The sequence below is a fragment of the Nipponia nippon genome, unplaced genomic scaffold (genome assembly GCF_047370975.1).
Source record: "Nipponia nippon isolate SJK-2023a ecotype South Korea unplaced genomic scaffold, ASM4737097v1 scaffold_8, whole genome shotgun sequence".
Lineage (NCBI taxonomy): Eukaryota > Metazoa > Chordata > Aves > Pelecaniformes > Threskiornithidae > Nipponia > Nipponia nippon.
This window is the reverse complement of record NW_028262402.1, coordinates 13792434-13817565: the sequence shown is the minus strand read 5'-3', so window position 1 is coordinate 13817565 and position 25132 is coordinate 13792434. Positions and strand designations below refer to the sequence as shown.

The window sequence follows — 25132 nt, the reverse complement described above, 5'->3', positions numbered from 1 at the left end:
TTATCTGAGTTGACAGGTCTTTCAGAAGCCTGCAAAACTCCCAAGACCACTTCACGTATCCACATTGTCCTTTTAGGCTTTTAAGCGAAGACTGCTGCCTGCAAATGTTATCTGCCCTTAAGTCAGATAATGTAGGAGTCCTTCTTTGAGAAACACCAGATTACTTGTTTGTCTGACTTTGCTGACAAGGCAGCTGTTATGTATAGAGATGGCTGGGCCATATGGCTAATGAGGATGCCCTTGAATGTACTTAAAATCACAAGCACAGTGGAGATGTCTTTCTGAGAGTAGTGATTTTATCACACCAGACTTGATCCTAAAGGCTATGCCAGCATTAACAGGTAGTGCAGTAAGAGCAGACCTGTAGATTCATTATGTTGAGGACCCTGTGTGCATACTGTATGTGTTTCAGGGGATTTTGGTTTTGGACTAGCTCCATTCTGGTCCCATGGAGTGCATGCCCATTACCAGTCTTGAGTGTAACTGCTGGCTTGGTTTGATCGGAAAGGAATTTGGTTCACACTCTGAGATCACCCTACGATGTGAACTGAAGTACAGCTGGTCGGGCAGATGGGAGTCTGGCGTGAGACTGATCCAAACTAAAACGTGAGTGCAGACACACACCTTGACTCCATCACTTAGGCAACATGTAAATTGGGAAATTTGGCCTCAACTCCACCTGCAGAATTATTTCCACAAAACAGTGTAAGGATAATTAGTGTGTCTGTACCCCAGAATTCCTCTTCCTAGAGTACTGGCACCTAATTACGTCGTGGGTGGCTGCAGTGACTGTGTTGCTCTGAGTCTAGTGCTTGGAGATTATTTCCCCAGAAGCCTGTGCAGTTCTTTACTCAAAATCCTTTTACTTTTTTTTTTTTTTTTTTTTTTTTTGTACAAGGAACAACACTTTGAATACAGAAAAGCTCAGTAGCGTGTCTGTTTAAAGAATATCTTGACTATTTGTAGGTGCTGTTTTGTTTCCTTTGAAAAGGGCAAAATGCATTTAAAAGGTACCTTCTGTACAATTTGCAAGAACCATTAATGTTGACAGTAAGGTATGCTAGGCTCCTAAAAGAGTAAAACAGTGACGTGGAGATCTTTTTTAAATTGTGTAAAACTCATTAGTTTTCAGGTCTGAACAGAAGTACAGTTCAGGGTGTAGAGTCTGTGTATGAAAAGTATGGAGTATCTTTCATTATTCAGAATTGTTTTCATTTCCTGACTGTTCTTGCTTTTAAAAATATTTTGTATGCCACAGTATGAAAACTGATATTTTACATTCCCATAACAGCGTTTTGCCTTGTGGCCAGTCTTTTCAATTTATTTTTGCAATTGAGGTATCCGCCATTATGATATAGAAAAGGCATTCATTAACTTGCATTTAATTTTCTACCTGAATTTAGGCCACTGAGCATGTGGGACCTGGGGCCTTACAGAGCCCTTTTAGTGTAGTAGTCATTGTTTACTACAAATCCTTTTGTGTGTTAGAAGTACGTTCCTTCAGCTGTATAATTTTATCATACATATTGCCGTGTGCTATTGAAACTATTCTTGGCTTTGAAGCTTCAGCTGCATGAAGGAGTCCTAAATCTCTTTCTTGTAGGCATGGCGGTGGTGGTGGTAGTAGTAGTAGTAGTAATAAGCCAAATAATATGATACCATGAAGACTTCTTAAGTCTTTTCCTCACAGGTGTGGTGGTGGTGGTGGTGGTAATAGTGGTAGTAAGAATAATATGACTCTACTTGCTGGTTTACAGTGGTGCTAAGGCTCTGCAGAAAAAAATCCTGGGGATTTCTTCTGCTCTGATATCTTTGAGGTTTAAAAAAATGTTGTATTCAAGATACTTTTGTAACTTCTAGTTATGTATCCAAATTATTTTTACAAGACTAACTTTAGGTACACAGATGGAGAAATTTAACCAATTTCTCTGTGCTTCCATTTCTCCATCTGTAAATTTGAAATAACTGGTATTCACTTTGAGAAGAACTTTTAAATAAGCCAATAGACTGGACTACCAGAGAGGATGAGTTATTCAGATTATACTTTACATCATGACAGTGCTTGGGGAAATACTGTAGAATATATTTGATGGCAATTAAAGTTAGTACACTTGATCACTGCTCACATGAAATATAGTTTACATCAGTGTCTCAGTAGCTGTTACTAAATGTGCACTTGAGGGCAGGATAAGATGTATTTACTTTGTGGTTTATTATTGTAAGGATTTCTTAATTAAGTTTAATTTCTCACAGGAGGTGCTGAAACAGCTACAAGGAAGTATTGAAGATGAGGCAATGGCATCTTCTGGACAAATTGACTTACTGGAACGACTTAAAGGTAAATCTAGTATTATGTCTAAGTAGGTTCATTTGTTTCTCAGTTGTTTTTTCTTTGGGACAAAATTTTCTAACTCAGCTGCACCTTCTTATCAGTGCTGACTTTGATGGTTAGGCATAGTCTCAATGCCTGTTATTTTTGCTAGGCATTTTAAGACACATTCTCAAAAAAAAATGTTCCTATGCTGCTTTTGTGCTTTTGCTACTGTTGCCCTAGGGCTTCATATTGCTTTTGACACAACTTGGATTTCATTCAGTTCTTCAGAAAAAAATACATTTGTTTAAGTGAATGATGGATTAGTTCCACCAATTTTCTAAACTTGTGTGCATGCCCTGCCCTCTCCATGTCATATTACTGGAACTGTATCCACCATGCTGCAGATTGATGCCCCCGATGCCTACTTTCCTATAGCATCTGCTGGAATGTGCACCATGCCATTATATGGGATATGCAAAGCAAGCCCAGACCACTGACTCCTTGTATACATCCACTATCCCTACCACTGTACCAGAAATATCATCATGGATGTATACATTTAAGGGCCCTGCGGTGAACAGTTGTCATCTTTTATGTGACAGTGAAGCATCTGCAGGATCTCTGAGAAAGAAGCTATTAGGAGGTGGGCAGCAAGAACAATTTATATGACATTTATGCAAAACTCTGCCCGTTTCTTAAGTCCTCTGGGAAAAGAGGCAGGCGGGCTCGTGTGGGGATACTGTTCTGATTGTCAGGATTGCAGTTTGGCCATCTGTTCAGACGACTGGTATTCTCCAAGTGTGCCATTAAGATTAGTTTTGTTCACATTATGTTCTTCTGTGGAGTCCAGTGCAGAATGTTTCCATCAAAAAATTTTGTTCACAAAATAAGAAATCAATATAGAAATGATCTTTTACATTTGTGCTGCTGAATTTCAACTCTGAAAATGTTTGCTCTTTATTATCCAGAACTGAACTTGGAAAGTACCAACTTCCCTGGAGTGAAATTAAGGCCAAAGGTGTCCGTGCGTTCATATGGGAGCCGGGAAGGGTCCGTGTCAAGCCGTTCAGGAGAGTGCAGCCCTGTTCCCATGGGATCGTTTCCAAGAAGAGGATTTATGAATGGAAGCAGAGAAAGCACTGGTTATTTAGAAGAGCTAGAAAAAGAGAGGTAAATTTCTTCCTTTATTCATCCAGTGTGGATTGACTTCTAGTTTTAATGTGAAGGTTTACTGACCCACCTAGGATTTAACTACCATGCATATAAAATCATAGAATACCAGGTCGGAAGGGACCTCAAGGATCACCTGGTCCAACCTTTCTAGCACAATCTAGACGAGGTGCCCCAGCATCATGTCCAGCTGAGTTTTAAATGTGTTGAGCGTAGCGGAGTCAACCACTTCCCTGGGGAAATTATTCCAATGATTGACTGTTCTCATTGTGAAAAATTTACCTCTCGTGTCCAATCGGAATCTCCCTGGGAGTAACTTGTACCTGTTACCTCTTGTCCTCACCATGTGACTCCTTGTAAAAAGGGAGTCTCCATCTTCTTTGTAGCTCCCCTTTAAGTACTGGTACATGGTGATGAGATCCCCTCTAAGCCTCCTTTTCTCAAGGCTGAACAAACCCAGCCCTCTCAGCCTATCCTCATACAGCAGGCTTCCCAGACCCTTGATCATCTTGGTGGCCCTTCTCTGGAGCCCTTCCAGCCTGTCCACATCTTTTTTGTATAACAGGGACCAGAACTGTACACAGTATTCCAGGTGTGGCCTGACAAGCGCCAAGTAGAGTAGGGGATGTTTTCATCGCTGGTATATTTATGTTAACAAGTAAGGAAACCAGGAATCTACACTATATTTAGATGCACACACACACACAAAAAAAAAAAATCTTAAAACACATTATACAGTTTCTACTGCTGCTTCATATGTGCATTTCATTGCTACTGTTTGTTGGCTGAAGGTTATTTTATTTTTATCAGCAGGTTGTCAGCATCTGAAATATATTTAGAGAGAGGGTGCATCCCAAACACCTCTGTATCTCTTCACCACTATTGATAAATGGTGAAACTGTAACAATGTGAGGGTGCAATCTCTTTCTCTTTTTTGCAAATGGTTATAACTACCCTAGCTGGTTGATCAGTTACATACTATTAGCAGATATTGACCTAGTGATTTTGCTCTCTCAGCAAAAATGTCAACTAAACAAAAATACTTACTCTGTCTTCAAGATGATGTTCTCACCTGATGTTCTGTGTTGACAAAATAATGAAATTTCTTTTCTTGGAAGGTAGTGGTATCCATTTAATAGGAAGAACATACTTTCAGGGCATAATACAGTTTAGTAGCACTTTATCAATCACTCACAAAGGAAATGCAAGGGAAGAGACATGCAGCTGTTTCCATTGAAGACATCTTTCTATCTTAAAATGAACCTGAGTGCAATCCCAGATGTTTTCAGAGGCCTGTCTGTAAGGCAGGGTTTCCTAAGATTTGGTCATTGACAGCTACTTAATGGATAGGATATCAAGCTGGGGGCTGCAAAGCCAAATAAATAGCAACACAGTATTTTTATGCCTAGTAGTCATTAACAAGAAAAAAAATCCACTTTGAGAATCGTAATAGAAAAGCTTGGTGGGTAGTAAGCAGTTTGTGGGCAGCCCTTCAGAAACCCCTCTAAAGGGCCTTTCCTGGTGTTCAGTAAAATCTTTGCAGTCCAGAGCTGAAAGGAGTACACTTTTCCTCCAAGGCACTATGTCTAGGTCCCTTTATTTTGGTCCTATCAGTAGAATGAAAGTAACTTCCTGTGGATCTGTATTGAGCCTCTTCTAGCAGCCACTCTATTTTTTCATTTTCTTAGTCAGGATCACTAATCATATTTGTTCTGTCACATAAAACCTAGATTCCTGAGGAGCTGTATAAGAATATTTAGGAATCTGGGAATCTCTTCCCACTTGCTCACACCAGTCTTCAGGAATCTAATGTGTCTGCCGTTTTCCATGTTGACAAAACAGTGTACTTGTTTGTATTCTTCCAGTGCTGTTTTTTTATCCATGTGATACTAACATCTTTTAAGTGTAGTTACGATTCAAGTGAACTCCAGATCACTTGGAACAAGGAGTATTAATTTATAGCAGCTGGAGTTCTTCAGGGTGGCTAGCACATCTGATTTATGGTCTGTGATCCTTTCCCACTCTTGTGGATTCTAAGGTGGTGGTTCTTTGGACGTTTTTCTCAGCGACGAAGACAGCTTAGGTAGTGAACTGGTCTTTGTTCCAAATAAAGCTGAAAAAAAGGGATAAGGTTATTTTCATTTCAGATGAGCTTAGGCAGTGTTACTGTCGCAGCTGATGGGGTAAAGATTTGTGCTGTGGAGATGATCTGTAGAGGCATGGCCAGATCACATCTGGCTTCATTATTAGTGAAGTGATGGATAATCCATCTGCCCTGTTCTTTATGCTGTTTTAGAGGATGTGTAGGGCATTGATGTGGACCCTGGGTAGCCAAATGAATCAGAACTTGGGGCAGGGGATGTTGGACCATGCATCTGAAACTACTACAGTTTCTGAAAGAAAATTAACCACTTATTTTCCTATGCTTTGTGTCTGAACTTGTTTGGCATACTTACTAAGTTTCTGTGTTCCTAAATGTTGCTATAAACATGCGTTATTTGCTAATAGAATTTTTTGGGGCACTTAAGCAGACTTTGAAAGAACTCGGAGAACTTGATAAGCCTCAAAATATTAAAATGATTTAGAAGAAAATAACATTTTTGGAAACCTGCAGCAAGGGAACATTTCCACTCAGTATCTTAACACACTGGAACAGTATGTGCTGCTTATGGGCAACAGTGTTTGGGCAAGGACCAAATAATGTATTAACTGTGTGTGAATTTGGCAAATTTGTGAGGTGTTTATTAATAAACTAATTAACTAGCTGTTTATTAATGTAAACAAGTAAGAAACAAGAAAAAAATGCTAAAATTTGGTTTGTGTTGAAAAAATTATTTAGCTTGGCTAAAAGTGATCTTCTGAGGGGCAGAGAATTAATCAATTGATCCACTTACCAGAATGAAGATGAAAATATCTGCCTGTTTCTCATTTGCTTAGCTTTCCTCTAATTTCAAAGTCAAAAAAAGAAAAGAGAAAAAGGGGGTGTGTGTGTGTGTATGTTTTTAGATTACCAATTCAGAATACACTGTTCATTAAATATCTCCTGTTTTCTCTCTGGCTATTTCCAGGTGTATTTGATAAGACACTGTATCAACAACAAAACTTTTCAGAATACACTGCAGGTTATTTTTTGTGTTGGTTTGCCTTTTGCAATTCAGTAAATTTAATTATCTCACCTTTGTAAATTCTGTAATTTACCAGTAAAGATGGCAATCTTATGATGAATTTTTTATGAAAATACTTGTGTCTTGTTTATTCCTTCTGGTTTATGCCACTCCTTTTTAATTTTCTTCATGTTGATTTTGAGCATTTTCTCTGTCTCATGGCTTCTTTCTCCCCCTACTCTTATCTCCCTTTGGCTGACTGTACAACTTACCTAAGTCTTTACAGCATCTATCAGCAGTGTTTAATTTTCAAATTTTATTTTATCACCTACCAACTGAAGTGAAAGTATTAATTATAATTGTAATTTGCGTAACACAAGTAGCATATACTTTGTTTCCCTTCTGCCTTTTAACTGGGAATAGCATTGGCATAATTATGCAGAAAAGATTTCTGAAAGAAGAAACCAATTTTCTGCATTCATTCAGCTTCATCTATTGTTGGGAGCTTCAAAAATACCACATTAGAGAAGTCTTTCGAAATACCCACCCTTCAGAAAAGCAGTTCAAATTGGAAACTTTTTGTTAACTTATAAAAATAGTGTAAAGTTCCAAAAGCTTGCTTCATTTGCCTTGCTGCGTCCTCTCTGAACTTGAGAGGGAGAACAGAATTTTCTCTGATACTGTGAAAGTCCTTATATAAACAGTTTTGGGGTATGAAAAGATGGAATAACTGCTCTGGGTTTTTCCATCAATTTTCTTCCATGATCAGTGGCAGCTCTTCTACCTTAAATGCTCTCCTAACCTCAAGAAGTTCCAGAAGGCTGAGAAGGAGCTGTATTTCTGGTTGGTGCAGTATCTGGTAGTAACGTTAAGTGCAGGGAGCAGCCTATCAGACACATCTACAGAGACTTGCGGCTTATTTTCAAGGAAATTGAAGCGCAACCTGCTATAGTTGTACCAACCCTTCAGGCTTTGTGCTGAGGGACTTTAAAGACATTGTTAAAACCTGAATTCTCATGGAGCAGTGATACCAAACTAGTAATCTGAAATAAAGCATTACTCAGAAGCAAAAATGACACTATTAAATTAAAGGAGTTGCCCTCAGGTCATGCGTTATGTTGCTTATGGAGCAACACTGATGGTTCCTAAGTTCTTTTCTTGCTTCTAGCATCCGCTGTGCATGTCAAAACAGGTTGAATGACACCGTGTCTCACAAACTGAATACCCTACACTTTACAGGAGGAACCTAATCAGATGTTCACTTAGCTGAAAGTAATCCGTCTGTTTTCTACTACCAGTTCCTTGACATCCAGAGGCAGAATTAGTCAGTCCTTTCACATTTGCAAATCCTCATATGGTAAAAATACTTTTTATAGGGATTGCATTAATTATGCTTTTGCAAATTTGATTTCACAAACTGGACATAACTGGTGCCTGGGCACCCAAGGTGGTAAAAAGGGGAGCTGTGCAGAATGCCTGCGTGCGCAGAGGTCAGGCACCCAGGCTATGTGTTAAGAGGATGGGCAGGTGGGAGGCTTGAAAAAATGACTTGCCTCACAGGCTTTCCCCAAGCACCACCTATTAGCTTTTCCTTCAGCCTGTCTAAAGGACTTAGGGAATTCCTGCCAGCCCCATCCTTATGGCTGAAGAATTACTGCTTTCCTGTAATCCTGCTACAGTTACCTGCAACCAGTTACCTGCAACGGTATAGTTGTTGTTCTTTGTTGCTTTGCTGCTTCTTTTCACTGGTTTTGATTGTAAACCTGTCTGATGTAAAAGCTGCCCACTAAATCACTTAATGTGTAGTCTTGACATTCTTAAAACAGTTTTGTTTCAACCTGTTGAATCAATTCTGGAGATTTATGTCATTCTGTTATGTTTAAAAACATTTAGCACTCTTAGATGTGTGTAGTTTTTCAGTCTCTTGCAGTTGCAGTGAGGGATCCTGTCAATTTTAATTTTTCCATTTGAACACTGGTCAGGTCACTTGCATTGGCAATGGAGTATAAATGTTAAGTCATCAAAACTAATTTGAAACATTTTTAAAGCAGGAACTAACTTGAACAGATCCTTTAAAATACATATTTTTAAATTCTACCTAAAGTTCTCTCATGTAGAATGATTATCTTAATCTCAAATCATGACTGGGATGCGTTATCAAAGTAGTCAGGGGAAATTTGTATTTTTGTTGTATACTGTGGTTTTGTTCCTTAACAACTTAAAGTAATTACCCATGTGTTTGTGTGCTTTATAAAGGTTCATATAGCTCTTACTCAGAAAGACCACGATGTGAGACAGGGATGCAGAAGCTAAGGGGTGGGAAATAATACTGGGCAAATTTGTATGCAGCTTTCTGTCCTCTGGCAAAGTGTTGATTTTTAGCATTGCCGTTAATGTTAATGAGCAATATTAAAATGTCAGAAGGAAGAAGAGTACTCGCAGAAAGCATTTATAAAAAAACTAATAAACTTGTATTTAAAAAACAAAACAAACAAACAAAAAACCAAACAAAAAAACCCAAACAAAACACCAACTGCCCCCCCCCCCCAAAAAAACCCCGCCAAACCCAAGGGTGGCTTTTCTGTATACTCCTACTAGGCAGATTTTGCCTGAAAATTTGTTTTTGAAAAGTGTTGTAACAATGAATGCTATATAACTATATTGATAAAATTTGCAACTATGTAAATGTAGTTCATGAAGGATTGATAAAATAGTATGTAAAATTTCTAATAGATTTTTTCTTTATAGTCTACATGTATTAATCTTCTTATCTTTCTCATATACTACTCAGTTATGCAGTATGCATATGATACCCATTTAAAATGTTTTAAACAGCTGCAAATGTATCCTGTCTATAACATTTGATGGGAAATACTCTTCTAAAGTATTTTTAATACTCACAGAAATAGCTTGATTTCGTGTGCTTTACCCATAGTTTTGGTGTGGGTGACAAAGTTAGTAAGGAGACACTGCAAAGGTGGATGAGGTAATTTAATTCAGTAATGTGATTCAGGGATGTATATGTGTCTGTTACATCCAGGCCTTTTCTTAAATGTAGTTTGATGCATTGTACAAAGCAATATTGTCTAAAAGAAGCAGGATACAAGTTAGCACGTGACTAATAACTGTTTTTTGCTTTCACAAAATGCATCTTAGCTTTAGATTTCAAAGTGGTTTTGTAGAGAAATGTAGGTGTTTTCCTCCTTTATAGATGTGGACCTGATACACGAGAAGCTGATGACTTGCTTAGCACAGAGGAGTGGATAGGTTGCTTAGCCAGGGCCAGGGAACTGCACCCACCTTCTCAAATGTCTTCTTAGAGCCCTCTTCAAACCTTGTTTCTCATTTAACTTTTTTTTTATGGGTATCAATGCCTATTTCTGTACCTACATGGTAATGAGGTCTTAATAGTGAGACATTTCCCACTTCTATTTTTAATAGATCTCTTTTGCTTGCGGAGCTTGAGAAGGAAGAGAAAGAAAAGGACTGGTATTATGCCCAGCTTCAGAACCTGACTAAAAGGATTGATAGTCTCCCCCTTACTGAAAATGTGAGTACCTTCAGCATGCTTGGTCATGTATCTGGTGCTATGATCTCCATTTAGATGCTGTGTATATTATTTGCATTTTGTGACATTCTCTACTATCATTTTCATTTAAAACATTTTTTATTCACTATGTAAAGCTAACTTAGCCTAAATAATGCATTTTTTGATATATAATTATACACATTAGAATTCATACCTATCAATATATAAATGTCAGTGATAGAGAGGAGCACTGAGAAGTTGTTATGACAAATTAATTACATGTCAGTACGCTACTTCTTTAACTCTATCCCCCAAAGGTCTTTTCTCTCTCTGTTCTGTTATTTAATGGATTCTTTTAGTTTTGAGAGCAGTACTAGCCTAAGAGACAATTTACAGAGGAGCTCTTAATTCATAACAGCAAGTAAAGTGGTGTGATAGCCTATGCAGGTGGTGTTGCTCCAAGCTTTTACCTTGGCATCTCTATTTATAGTCAAGGCACCATTATCTGGGATAATGAAGATGTCTGATATCCCAGATAATACAAGTTTTCCTGTTGTTGGACCTCGGCAGCTTGGATATATTTGCAGTGCATTCCTTCGCACATACAGTGTTGGGAAGACCTGGTTGCCCATCTTTACAGAGTCATACCTGATCAGGAATCAGTCAGCCTCCTGGAACTGGAAATAGACAACGGAAACACTTCTGTGACTGGGGTGAAGCAGCTGAACTTCAGCAAGTCTAACGCGGAGTCATGGCTGAGCTTATCAGAACACCAGAAGCAAGGGGAGAAGGTCTGAGAAGGATCTCAGAGAAGTGCAGCCCATTCCCAAAGGCACTGTCAGCTGTATCTGTGTCACTCTATTGTGGCTTTTAAGGTTGTCTCCCCAGTTTCATAGCTAATCAATTAACTTCGCTGCTCTTATGATTAGAATGTCTTACTTAACATCTACACTACATCTCTTTTGTGGTAATTTATATCCATTGCTACTTACTCAAGCCACAATAGAATGACAGGCCCCATTCTTTTTAGTAGCATTTTAGATATTTGTAGATGATTGTCTCTTTTTGACTCTCTGAATTGACCTTGGTGAAGTCTTCTGGGAGGACTGCTGTTGGAGACTCATTTATTTGCAAATGGAGTAATTTTCCAAAGCCGGTGAAGTGCTTTGCTCCTGCCTTGAAAAATCTGTTGGTTGGAATGTCTTCCCTTAAGCTGTGTTGTTGTTCATGAATTGAACACTTGTGCCTTTTTCACAGGATAGTTAAAAACAGGGTAGACAGCAGTAGTATGAATACCATCACTACGTGCAATAGTTTGATACCTCTGAATATTTTTGAAAATACTGATTCAGATGCATGCATAACAATTTTGTTGGTATGCTGACATACCTTAGTAGTCAGATGTTCCAGGCTTGTAATGATTGATACCGTCTCAATGTTTATGTTATATTTAGTCATTTGACAAAACCTGCAGGTAGTCTGTTAGTTGAACAACATTATGTGTTCTTGTTTTTAATAATGCAATCATATTTTAAGGATCTATTATTGTGTTTTCTTTGTTTATGAAGCTTGCTGTGGAAAAGTAATTGTTCTGCTTTTGTTCAGAGAAATATGTAGTTTACATAAACATTATTTACTAAAATGCCTTCTCTGTACTTCAATTTCAGTTCTCCTTGCAAACAGATATGACCAGAAGGCAGCTGGAGTATGAGGCAAGGCAAATCAGAGCTGCAATGGAAGAACAACTAGGTACTTGTCAGGACATGGAGAAGCGAGCACAGGTATTGTTTGTCTTTCATTATTAGAAGGAATGGAAAAAGTTTTCCTGCATTTTTATTAAATTGTTGGCAGTTGTATCTTTAAACTGTGTGTAAACACAGTGATACCTTAGAGTATTTAGTTAGCCTTTCAAATACAAAAATAAGAATCAGAACATAGGAAATAACTACTCAGCAAAAAGTACCCTCTTCTGCCTGTTTAAAAGAAGGCTTGTGACTAGGCAGAAATAGACAATTTCTTCAAAAGAAAATATTTGTTAATTATTATTTGCTTATAATTAATTACCATTCTAGCTTCAAACAAAAATATATTTGCAACTGCTTTATTTTGCATCTGTCATGCTGGGTTTTGTCATGCTTTTAAGTTTAGAATAAAATCCAGCTACTATTTTTGAGTTTCCTTAACCAGAAACCATGTATTCAAGGAATAATCTTTGAAAGCAGGTATTCAGGTAAAACATAATTCACATACATATCTGGAATTTGTTTGCTCTTACCAGAAGTTGTTTTGTATTCATGATGAGAACATGCACAACTGTATGCAAATCATGTTACACATTTGGAAGTGTAACTCAGCATGTAATTGTGTGGAACCTGTAAATGGAATAATCAGTTGCTTGCTGGTTATAAAAACTATTCCTCCACAGTAGTAGACTGACAATTCAAATTATTTATTACCATTTATTTCCAGAGATGTAAATAACCAGCTTGGTAAAATAATCTGGTTTTGGTTTTGGGGGTTTTTTTGTTTGTTTGTTTGTTTTGTTGTTTGGGGTTTTTTTTATGGTGAAAGACTGGTCTGGTGGTTTAACCAAGACAGTTACAAAAATAAGTCCTTCCAATAAAAATAGTCTCATTAGTCTCGATTTTTCTTGCCAGGTTTACCCAACGCAAAATTTTGCTACATAAGAAACTTCTCTAATTAATTTTGTTTGTAATTAGAAAAGCTGCTTTTGAAATTTAAAGTGAGTAATTTAGTAGGAGTTTTCAGAAAATTCATGTGGTTATAAGTATTTAATGAAACAGATATCCTACAGTTGTCAGGTATGTACATAAAGGCTGCGTAGGGATTTGTCTGTATAGATGTACTCAGACAGACCCAAGTTTAATCTGCCTGGATAATAACTGGCTCTGATCTGGAAGCCGTATGGCTGTATTACCGAGGTTCATCAGCAGTGGTGATGCCCTGCACAAATTCAGCGTGTGTCAGCCAGTCCTGAGTGAACGCAGAGCAGACTCAGGATTGCCTGCAGATGTCTGGTTAGCCGTGTTGAAGAATAAAATGTTAGGGCATTGACACTAGAGCTTCTGGGAAAGTTCTCTTGCTGCTAACAAACTTAAGCTAGATTAAGGTGAAGTAAGCTAAATAGGTAGGGTAGGCTGCCCATGAAATTCTAATTGCACTCAGGCAGAGGATAAATGAATTTTTTCAGAGAAACAATTTGACTGTGGTTATATCACTGTGAAAGTAAGTTGTCCCTAAAGTAGCTTCTTCCTTGCTCGTTCTTTTTTAATTTCATGTGGGGAAAAATGCTACCAAGAAGATGTTGAAATATTTTATGGTTTTCTGAATTAATGTTTGCCCCTGGGTTTATGACAACTGTTTTATTCTCGATATGTATGTATAATACTTACATACTTACAGAAATTACAGTTCCTATTGTGATTATATCAAGATTACAAAATAGGAAGTAACTATGTCTGCATGTGCTTCTTGTGAATTTGACTGGTAATTCCCCTTGGCTTCACTTTACCCAAGGACATGTGCCAAAACTGTGCAGAAGTTCATTGATGTACAAATATATAAAAGCAAATTCTGGATTATTTCACTGTGATGTTTAAATGTGCAAACTGAAGCGTTCATATTTGGCAAGTATAGTGAACTTGCTAGTTTTTCGACTAACTTTCTGCTCTGTATTTTCCTTCCACCCTAACTGATCGTGACACACAGTAAAATGCAAAATGTAGATTGGAGGGAGAGAACAGTTCAGCTATATAAACGCTGGCATTGCCGACATCTCTGTAGTAAGAGTCCCAAAGATATATTCTGTGAGAACTGGTAATGTGCTGTTGCCCCAGTAATGGATGCACTAGCTACCCTTCCCCATGGACCTTAAAATAATGGCCTTCCTCTTTCACGAGCCTCAATCTGTCATGATTGGGCTTTATTTCCTTTAACCTCCTCTTTCTGAAGCAAGTTAGCTCACAGCAACTCACTTTTTATGTTATCTTTTATGAAGATTGTATACAAGCACGTGCCCAACAATTATTCAGAAAGATGCATTAGACAACTGTTAGCAATGTGTTTTAGCTTGTTTAATTATTTACACTAACTTGTACTACACCCTGAAGTTTATAACTTCACATGGGAGTTCTTACTTGAAAAAACAAAAAAGCATACTTATCCATGTTTTATTTTGACTATTCAAATACTGTAGCCTCTATACTTAGTAATAAGTAGAAGCAAACTTAAATTTCTGTAAAATACAAAAATTCCAATTCCAAGACTGAAATCATGTTCACATAGAATTTATTTTTCCTTCATGCTGGAACAAGAAGTATCTAATTTTTTTTAGGTTTAGAGTTACTTAAAATCTCACAAGAAATGCTCAGTCTCCTAACAATTTATCTCAAGATCCTTAAAAGTTTGCTAAAACAGCAGACCATAAAGATATAAGAAAATTTGGATCCTGGAGTCTCGCACAGATGAAGATTTCCAGTGGTCTTATTTGTAAATGTAGACCAACCCATTAAAGTATATTATATTTAAAAAAAAAATATCAACCTTTTTAAAACAAAATAATACTCTTTATTTTTACTTTCTAGAAAGTGACTATTTTGCTATGACTGTGAATATGGAGGAATTTTTTTTTTTTGTTAGAAGTCCTACTGGAGCAGTGGAATCCAAATAATTTGTAAATGTAAATGTTAAGTTACTTTATCCAACAATTTTATGTTAATAAAGGTGATGAGTAAATATAACAATAAATGGGAGTATACTATGAACAAATAGGAATAGAAAGTAATGTTTCTTGTATGGGTTTTAAAGCTAAAACAATTCCTGGTGCTGGTTTGATGTGTGTACCTCTGGTTTTGCATGTTTGCCGTTTGCGTGTACACCTTTGTGGCAAGAAATGCATTCTTTTTTCTGTTTGTACAGTGTTTGGTACAAAATATGCTCCTGGTTAATGGAACTCCTCGATTTCACTGTAATACAAATAATGAATTAGCAGAAAGAAGAATGGTCTGATGTTTAAATCTCTGGACTAAAATTGGGAAGGGTGGATTGAATTTCTGTCCCTTTTCAGGGCTCCATCAGTGATACCGGGCAAATCATGCAATATTTAATTTTTTTTTCACCTGCACAAAATATTTCCCCACGTTTAGGTGTGTATATACAGATACTGAGATTCTTTTGATGTCCTTTATGGAATAAATTGCTGGTTACACAGAAAGAAAATAAATTTTGGGGAAATTCAAGTCATTCTTAAAGACAATGAGAGACATATTCTGTCAGTTATGCATTACTTCACTGATGCAGTTATTTCCAGGAATATATTTTTATTATCTTTCTAATACTTAAGAATTTCTTGATCCAGGAGCAAAGGGGGGATGAATTATCCATTTGCCTCATGTTGTGCTGAAGCTTCTGTGTGTGCAGCTTTCAGATTTTTATTTCCATTTTTTCTAATACTTTGCTTTACAAATTCAAATCAAATTAATAGACGAATGGTCATAGCTTTGCATCTCTACTAAATGTTGATGTTTATGATGCATTCCCCATAGCTGCTTATGATGGGTGTTTCAGGAATTAATTCTATTTTGTGATTATATTTTCTTCTGTATTTCTAAATTTTCTAGATAACAGTGTTTCTATTCCATATGTCTTTTGGCATTAGCACCTTTTAAAAGTTCATGTTACTCCCGTTTTCAGATTATAAAGGTGTTAAATAAGAGTGGTTATAATACTGATCCTTGCAGTGTCCAGTAGATGCAGAAAGCCTTTCCTTTTTTAGTGTAGTATTGTAAATGTTAATCAGATGAAAGAATCAGGATTTTTTTTATTAAGCTATTCATCACACAGAAAAATACTATTTAATCAGTTCGGTATTCTGTTCATATCCTGATACTCTTGGGCTAATTATTTTTTACTTACTTTTAAAGTCAATTAATGTCAATTTATTAAATTATCAAGCTCATACAGGGACATACAACCTTATACACGTACTATTTCACAGAATCATAATGCATCCTGTGCTTCACATGACAACTTGTAGAAGTATATGTATCCTGTAATGTTCAGGTTTTTTAACATTCCCTTTACTAACCACAGAATGGTTGCAGTGGGAAATGAGTAGCAATATAGCTGTAAAAGACTCGGATTCAGAGATGTCTATAAAATCCCAGACAAACCAAAGAAGCAGTATGTAGTTTTCTTCGTACCTAGCTTGTTAAATTCTTTGAGATTTGCAGGAGCAAAAAATATTCAGAGGCTGTGAATAAGCAAAACTCCCAAATCGTTATAGTAACTGGATGTAATAGAAGACAGTCAGGATTTCATATCCTCAAGACACTCTGCAAATATAAATCTCTCAAATCTTTGTAAGGCAAGTAGAATTCTAACATGTAAGATGAAGTCAAATAATTTGCTAAAGATCTGCACAAAATGTCAGTTTCAAAAACAGGAAAATTGTGCAAGTTAACTGGGACGTTTTTCTGTACCTGAATGTGTACTGTGTGATGACCTATTATATCCAAATTAGTTTCAGTTTTATTAAAAACCCAGCTATGTTCTGAATGTTTGCAATCATGCCTGTGTTTTATTATGAAGAACTCTTGAATTACCACATGAACAAAGTAGTTTTGTAGTCAGCTGTATTTGCAAGAAACTCTACATATTGTCATTCTATAGAGTAAGTAAACAGAGTTTTTGAACAAAATCAAACATGAAAATGCATTCATTTCAGGCGAGGGTGGCGAGAATTCAACAAATAGAGAAGGACATTCTTCGTATACGACAGCTCCTGCAATCACAAGCCGCTGAAGCAGAGGTTAGTGAGCAATTACTTGCCCTCTTTTGATTATGGTATTTTTTTCCTAAAAAACCCCCAGATTATTTGAATAAATTGGTAGGCAGGATTATTTCTGTCAGCCAGTGATGTCACAGTTAATCAACCAGTCAATGTTACGTAGGCTGTTACTTGTTCTCTTACCAGTGAACTGAAGGTGGAATACTTGGATTAGTCTTCATGCTACTACTGAACTTTAATCAGTAATGTTGTATCAGTTGAAAGTTTAACTTGAAATTTCAGTAAAAATGCCAAAATGCAATGTATTATAAAGGCTGAGTCTCGGTTTTAGCGAATAATTGTAACAATCAGTTGTACATGCCTTTCTAAGTATGAATCACTGATAAGCACCTTCATGGTTTGCTTATCTTTTGAGAAAGATAAGATTAAAAAAAGGGTCAGACTTCAGACTTCAGACTTCAGTACAGAAGCCTGGCATATTTTTAGTGTTAAAGTATTGGGTTCTATGTTAAGAAATACAAGATAACGTTTCCTGTAAATTGCAAAGTCCATAGTAGTAATTGCCGTTAGCAAAAACTGCTCTTATAGTGGAAATTCACTTACAAGGTCAGCTACATTCCTTGTACTGGTAAATTAAATATAAATTGAACGTTGGACTGAAAATTTTATGGTTTGTCTTCACCCAAAATAACTATTGTGGAGCTCAGAGCAGGATTTGGATTACTAAGGCATGTATATTTCTCCATTTTGAAAAAAAATGGTTTCATAATTCCAGGGTTTTGGGGAAAATCTGGTTTTATAAGCGAAGCAGGCAGTGTTGTGTATAATTAAAGTTGCCTGGCCTTCTGACACAGTAGCCAATCCAGGTGTTTATACACATTGATGAGATCCCTCTGAGCCTTCTCTTCTCCAGGCTGAACAGTCTCAGCCTCTCTGCGTATGAGAGATGCTCCAGTCCCTTAAGCACTGTTGTGGCCCTGCGCAGCGCTTGCTCCAGTAAGTCCGTATCTTTATTGTACTGGAGGGGCTGGAACGGGACACAGTATTCTATATGCAGCCTCACCAGCTGAGTAGAGAGGAAGTATCACCTCCCTTGACCTGCTGGCAACACACTTCTTAATGCAGCCCAGGATACTGTTGGACTTTCTGCCACAAGGGTCTACTGCTAGCATGTTCAACTTGTCCACAAGGGCCTCCACGTCCTGTTCTACCAAGCTGCTTTCCAGCTGGGCGGCCCCCAAGCATGTACTGGTGCCTGGGGTTGTTGCCCCCCAGGTGCAGCACTTTGCACTTCCCCTTGTTGAACTGCATGAGGTTCTCATCAGCCCATTTCTCCAGCCTGTCCAGGTCCCTCTGAAAGGTGGGTGAACCATCTAGTATATCAGCTTCTCCCCTCAGTTTTCTGTCATCTGCAGACTTGGTGAGGGTGCGCTGTGTCCCAGCATCCAGGTCATAATGAAGATGTTGAACAGTATTCGTCCCAGTATTGACCCTGGGGTAAATCACTAGTGACTTGCCTCCAACTGTGCTTTGTGCTACTGATGACAACCCTCCGGTGCTCAGCTGCTCTGCCAGTTTTCAATCCACATCACTGTCTGCTTATCTAACCCACACATTGTCAGCTTGTCTATGATGTTATGGGAGACAGTGTCTGCAGGCTTACTAAAGTTGATGTAAGTAACATCAGCTGCTCTTCCCTCACCCGCCAAGCTAGTCACCTCATTGTAGAAGGGTCATGGCTGGCTTCCTCTTTGTAAAACCCTGCTGATTCCTCCCAGTCACATTCTTGTCTTTCATGCATTTGGGAATGCTTTCCAGGAGGATTGTAGTCATCACCTTCAATCGCCAGAGACTGATGTGAGGCTGACTAGCCTGTAGTTGTGACATCTGCTCTCCTCCAATCTTAAGGAACCTCTCCCTGCTGCCATGACCATTCAAGAGTGGCCTCACAATGACATCATCCCTCTCCCTCAGCACTCACAGGTGCAGTCTATGAGGCGATTAGGACTTACGTATGTCCAGTTTGTTTAAGCTCTCCCTAACCTGATCCTCCCCAGCAAGGGTAAGTCTTCCTTGCTCCAGACTTTCCTTGTGGTCTCAGGGACCGGGATTCCTGAAGGATGGTTTTACTGGTAAACACTGCGGCAAAGAAGGCATTGAGTACCTTGGCCTTTTCTGTGTCCTGTGTCACCAGGTCCCCTTCCCCATTCAGCAGAAGGCCCACATTTTCCCTCGTCTTCCTTTTGCTGTTTATGTACTTGTAGAGTCCTTTCTTGTTGCCCTTCACATCCCTGCGTGATTGGACAGCCTCTTTACTTCTGGGTCACCTGACCCCACTTCTGCCTCTTGTACTCTTCTTTTTAATGCCCAAGTTCAGTTAGGAGCTTCTTGCTCATCCATACAAGCCTCCTGCTGCCCTTGCTTTGTTTCCTACTTGTTGGGATGGACCTTTCTTGAGCTTGGAGGAGGTGATTCTTGAATATCAGCCAGCTGTCCTGGACCCCTCTTCTCTGCAGGGCTGTATCCCATGAGATTCTTCCAAACAGATACCTGAAGACGTTGAAATCTGCTCTCCTGCAATGCAGGTCTGTGGTCCTGGTTTTTGCCCTTCTCCTTCCTCTTAGGATCCTGAACTCTACCATCTCATGGTCACTGCAGCCAAGGCTGCTTCTAATTTTCATGTTCTTGACCAGTTCTTCCTTTTTTGTAAGTATCAAGTCCAACACAACTCTCCTTGTTCACTCTTCAGTCACCTGTGTCAGGAAGTTGTCATCAGAGCACTCAAGAAATCTCCTAGAATGTTTCATCCTGCTATTGCCCCTCCAGCAGATACCAGCGTGCTTGAAGTTCCCCATGAGGGCCAGGACCCATACACATGAGGCTTTCTCCAGCTGTTTGGAAAAGGTGTCATCTGTTTCTTTTTCCTGATCAGGAAGTCTTCAGCAGATGTCCACTACAACAGCACCCATGTTGGTCTGCGTGCTAATCTTCACCCATAAGCTGTTGCCAGACTCCTGACCCATCCCCAGGCAGAGCTCCGTCCACTCTAGCTGCTCTCTTGCATAAAGGACAGCTCCCCTTGCTCATCTTAGAATCATAGAATCGTTAAGGTTGGAAGAGGTCTTTAAGATCTTCAAGTCCAACCATAAACCTAGCACTGCCAAGTCCACCACTAAACCATGTCCCTAAGCACGACATCTACACATCTTTTAACTATCAGCAGGGATGGGGACTCAGCCAGTTCCCTGGGCAGCCTCTTCCAGTGCCTGAATACCCTTTCAGTGAAGAAATTTTTCCTAATATCCAACCTAAACCTCCCCTGGCACACCTTGAGGCCGTTTTCCTCTTGTCCTATCACTTGTTACTTGGGAGAAGAGACTGACCCCCACCTTGCTACAACCTCCTTTCAGGTAGGTGTAGAGAGCGATAAGGTCTCCCCTGAGCCTTCCCAGCCTGTCCTTCCTAAAATGTCTGTATTCCTCAACTGCAGCCTTCCAGTCATATGAGCTTTCCCACCACGTCTCCATGATCCCAATGAGGTCATAGCCCCATGACTACGCACACTTTAACTCTTCCTGTTTGTTCCCATGCGCTGTGCATTAGTGTAGAGGTATGCCAGAGAAGCACCCAAGCGTGCCGATTCCCCACCACAGACTTGAGAGGTTTCCCCACAGGGCTCTTTTGCTGCACCTCCTTCCTCATAGGCCTATGCTCAAGGGGATTCCACTTCATCTCAGTTGTGTGGATTGCCTTTCTGTTCCCATCAGCCAGGGTGCTTGCCTTGCCTGCCCTATCCCCAACTTCTTTACTTTTGTTTGTTGAGGAATTGCTCTGTCCCTTATCATTTCTAGTTTAAAGCTCTTCCTACCTGGTTGGCCAGCCTCTCAACGGATACCTTTGCCCCATTTTGTCAGACAGATCCTGTCCCCAGAGTGTTTATCTGTTACTCAGGTAAAAAAAAACGCTGTATTTTGGACTCACTTAAGCTCAAGGACTCAAACAACATTGATCTCAACTGCAACTACAGAATTTAAGAAGTTTTTGTCTTAGTTCTTCAGCCCTTTCACCGAAGTATTTGGCTGCTGAATATGTGGAAATTCTAATGTATTGAAGTTTCTTTGTGGTGTGTCTTATCCGTGAAGCATCTGGATGGCTGGCTGTATAGTTACACGTTTTGGGACAGAGTTACCAGGGTGCTGGTGGTAAAGGAGGCAATCACTACACAGTTACTGATGATTTAATAGTGTGTTTTAATAATTTCCAAAGGATGGCCATCAGCTATGGAAAACAGCTGGATCTAGTTCTGAAATTGCCTGGTGGCAAGGAAGAACGTAGCAGCAGTCAGACTGCGGAGTCCATGTAACTGAAAAATATAAACATGAGGCGTTTATTATATTTTTATACTGTGCTTGATATAGTGATACGCAAACTGAATGTGCTCCTTATGTTTATAAAGATTTAGTAACAACAATAATAAAGACAATAGCTTGTCTACTGATACAGTTGGCCCCTGTGGTGATGCCAATCACTGTAGAATCCAAGTGCAATATATCTTGTAGAATAAGACCAAATATAATACTGCACCATAAAAATAGCTTTTGGAAATCAATAAGCAGAGAAAATTCTGGCTCACATTTTAGCACATTTTTAAGGTTTGGCAAATTACTAAGTCTCATAAATGCTGCTAGAAAAAGTTGAAGTAATTTACCTGCAAGCGATGGTACGTTCAAATTTTGTGATAATTCTGTTAGATATTTTGCAAGATTTTCATAATAAGGTTTGAAATCCACTGTAGAGTTAGACCCTTCCAAAGAGAATTTTTGGCTGTCAGGTACAAATCTGAAATTATTTAAAAGAAAAAAGCAAATTCTTGGCAAGTGTTTAATACGGGGTTTTCAAGTTGTTATAGTGGTACAGACCTTTCTTTCACAGTATCTGTAATTTGAAATATGTGAAATATTTCCATTGGGCAATGTTGCTGTAGATAAAATGTAAAGTATTTATTCCGTACAGAGATTATGCTCAGCAAGCTTAAACTGTTAAAACTGTGATAGGGAGGAGTTCTCTCAAGGATTTGACTGAGTAGACTTTCTTTTTTCTTTGACTCAACTGTAGCAAAACTGTTTCAATCTTATGTTTTTTTATTTTTGTTTGTTGCATTGTTCTTTGTCTTACCGTCTTACTTATACCTGTATGTGTATTGCGTTTAATATGAAGTAACGGCAAAGTAAACATTTTCTGGTATCTAGAAAATAATAGTGTATCTGTAGTTTTCAATACACAGAAAATACTAGGGTAGTTGAATATTGGGGGAAAAAACAGTGGTTTATGCATAGAAGAGTCTTCTGTCCTAATAAATACACAAGGGGTTGCTTTGGCAACTCATGTTGACAAAGTATTAGACAAAATTATTTGTAATAGGTTGTCTAAGCAAAAATGATCAAGGCCTATTATGCTTGCAAATGTCATAAAATAGCTAGAGATTTATGATTTTTCTGCTAGAAATACAGGGAAATTAATAATTGACAAGTGATAGTTACTGTTGACTTCAGAAGCATTTAGAAAATAGCGGCAAACAAGATGGAGGGAGCGGCTCTGTCTTGCTGTAATAGTCACGTGTGGTCTTCCACCATTTTGCTGCAAGAGCAAACAAGCGTACTCTGTTAAAGTGACTTCTGTAGCGTGATGGCAGAGGGCTATAAACCCAGCTTATACCCCTTCAAAAATCATTCTTCAAAACAGGTGGTGCTCTTTAACCCAGGGGACCTGTGTGCCATTCTCTAGCTGCTGTAACTCACGTAGAGGTTACAGAGTGTGCTGCTGTTCGTGCTCTGTAGTTCTTTGCTGATGTGGTTGGTAGTTCATATATTTTCATCCACAGGTCCTACATTCAGTGTTAGAAGGTAGTGCGAAGAGGGGACATACTTGCAGTGGTTATACTGTCCTTACAACCACTAATCCACAGTCGGTCAGATGAATATTAATTTATTTACAGTAATGCTATTTCTATACAAAAATATATGTTAATAATCCGTGTGTGTGAATACATATTAATTTTATATAATACACATCTATAATAAATATATGTTGGTACTTATATTAAATATATATTAATACATCTATAATAAGTATCTATTTATATTTACATAAAGAATCAGTTTTCAATAAATACCTGTTATCTGCTGCCTCTGTTACTGTTAACTCCTGTGGGCCAGTCTGCATGAAGAGAACAGCTCCTCACTTCAAATTAGTTCGGTAGCTGAAGTGTTAAAAACTCTTTGCTGTGAACTTGCAGATTTGACATTCAAGCCCAACTGGTGATTTATGTGACAGTAATGTGTGTACATGTTTGTGCATGTTGTGAGCGCATACTGCATTTAGATGAGCCTTGCTAGTAACTGTTAAAAATTGCCTTACAATCATAAATTAATTTGGGTGTTACGTTGACTACTTTTTGTATTGGCATGTTTTTGAGAGCGCTTGAGGATAAGGGGAAGCCACGTCTTTCATAAATAGCATGTACCAAACAAAATGTATGTGAATGGGAGGAGGGCAGGGAGTGCTGAGGAGAGCAGAAACTTCCCTTGTCGGAGAATGAAATACCTCCATGTTTGTGCCCTACATGCATCAAAACTATTTAATAGGTAGCCCAAACAATTTGCCCCAAACCCAAGAGTATTCTTGGAGGAGTAGCATTGCCCCCCCTCAGGTGACTCGGTGGGTCAGAGCCTGGCTAATGAACAGTTCAGCTTTTCACCTCTAGGTGTGTTGAATGCTACTTTCTTTGTGGAATTGAAAATTACTGTCACCTAATCACTGGACAATTCTGTCTTGAGTGATACTGGGGGTTTATATCTAGATTTTGTCGAACTCATCATTACGCTTTATTCAAGGTTGAAAGTACTGTGAGACAAGGATTCAGCATATAGTACATGATACTGCGTTCAGCATGTAATATAGCAAGCCCTGATCTTTACTAGATCCCCAGTCTTGTATTTGGAAGCAAAATTTCCTTAGTCATTGTATGAGCATCAATGACAATGTCATTTCATACACAATGGCAGAGGTGGTGACTTTTAAAATTACCGATCAGATTTAAAAGAACAGCAACATTGTGTCTCCTAAAGTATTTTGTGAGTTTTGCTTTGTGGGTTACTCATTTTCCATAACTGAACATACAATATTAAAAAAAATGTTATCCATCATTGTTTTCAATTTTCTCATGTTATTACTTTGTCTAATACTACTGTGTTCTCATGTTATTACTTTGTCTAATACTACTGTGTTCTTTGACATATCTTATTCCTTAGTTAAGCTGTATAGATTTAATTTTTCAAGTTCATCCCTAAATTATCACTTCACATGTATTTAGTTAGTTACTGGTTTCTGAAATTCTGTTCAACGTTAAATATTTTCTGGGTTTAAGACTCTAATGTCTTTCTGTGAACAAAATAGAGCTAGTATGCCAGTGACACTGTATGAGTTTGATCACCAGGTAACTAAAGAAGTTTCAGTGTATATATATTGAAGAGAAGTATGTTTCTGCTAAAACTTAAAGAGGAATTTTCATAAAGCAAGATGAGGCAGGCTATGCTATCATAGGCTGTACCACTCAAGAATATTGCAGAGCCGCACATAAACTCAATTTAATATATCAAGTGTAGTTAAACAAAATAATTGAGAGGGATACAAGAGTGTTGTCTGTTAAGGTAGTAGCCTCTGCAACTGAAAAATGAGATTTGGCATCAAAACTAATACTATGAGAATAATCATGCTTCGGAGGTAAGGTGATACCTTTTCAACTCCAGACTTCAAGCCACTTCCAAGGACAGGATTATTTATGTCTTTCTGAAAATCTAAAACATTTTGAACACATCAGTAGGTAATGTTGGATACTTCACACACTTCATAACTGCTTGGTTATTCTATTTGCTTTATTAAGAAACTGCATTCAAAGTCCTGATTTTCATGTTGATCTAATGATCCCTGTCAGTGGCAGGGACACCAGTTTAAGTTCCATGTAGTTGTATAGAAAATTGGGTCTCCTGAAGGAACTGAAACATGTCTGTGCCAGCTTGCCAGATCAGTTGAATTTATTTATATAAAATCTGATTAGGTGGATCAGTATCAGGTTATATAAATCTTATTTGCATCAAAGTGGTTATTCCTGCACTGTTTGTCCTTAAAATTTAGATGGATTCTTACAG

The 25132-nt window shown here is 38.3% G+C and overlaps 1 protein-coding gene across 7 annotated transcripts in view; it reads left to right on the top strand.

Annotated features, from left to right (window-relative positions):
* Positions 1-25132, top strand: part of APC (APC regulator of Wnt signaling pathway) — a 95211-nt gene that overhangs the window by 47841 nt on the left and 22238 nt on the right. For 6 of the 7 annotated variants that reach the window (XM_087741340.1, XM_087741339.1, XM_087741341.1 and 3 more), the window contains exons 3-7: positions 2254-2338; positions 3283-3484; positions 10030-10138; positions 11785-11898; positions 16863-16946. In XM_087741340.1, the coding sequence (XP_087597466.1) occupies positions 2254-2338; positions 3283-3484; positions 10030-10138; positions 11785-11898; positions 16863-16946 (594 nt within the window). Of the gene's footprint in view, positions 1-2253; positions 2339-3282; positions 3485-10029; positions 10139-10707; positions 10993-11784; positions 11899-16862; positions 16947-25132 lie in introns of those variants that run through there. The other variant, XM_087741343.1, reaches the window with a different exon arrangement.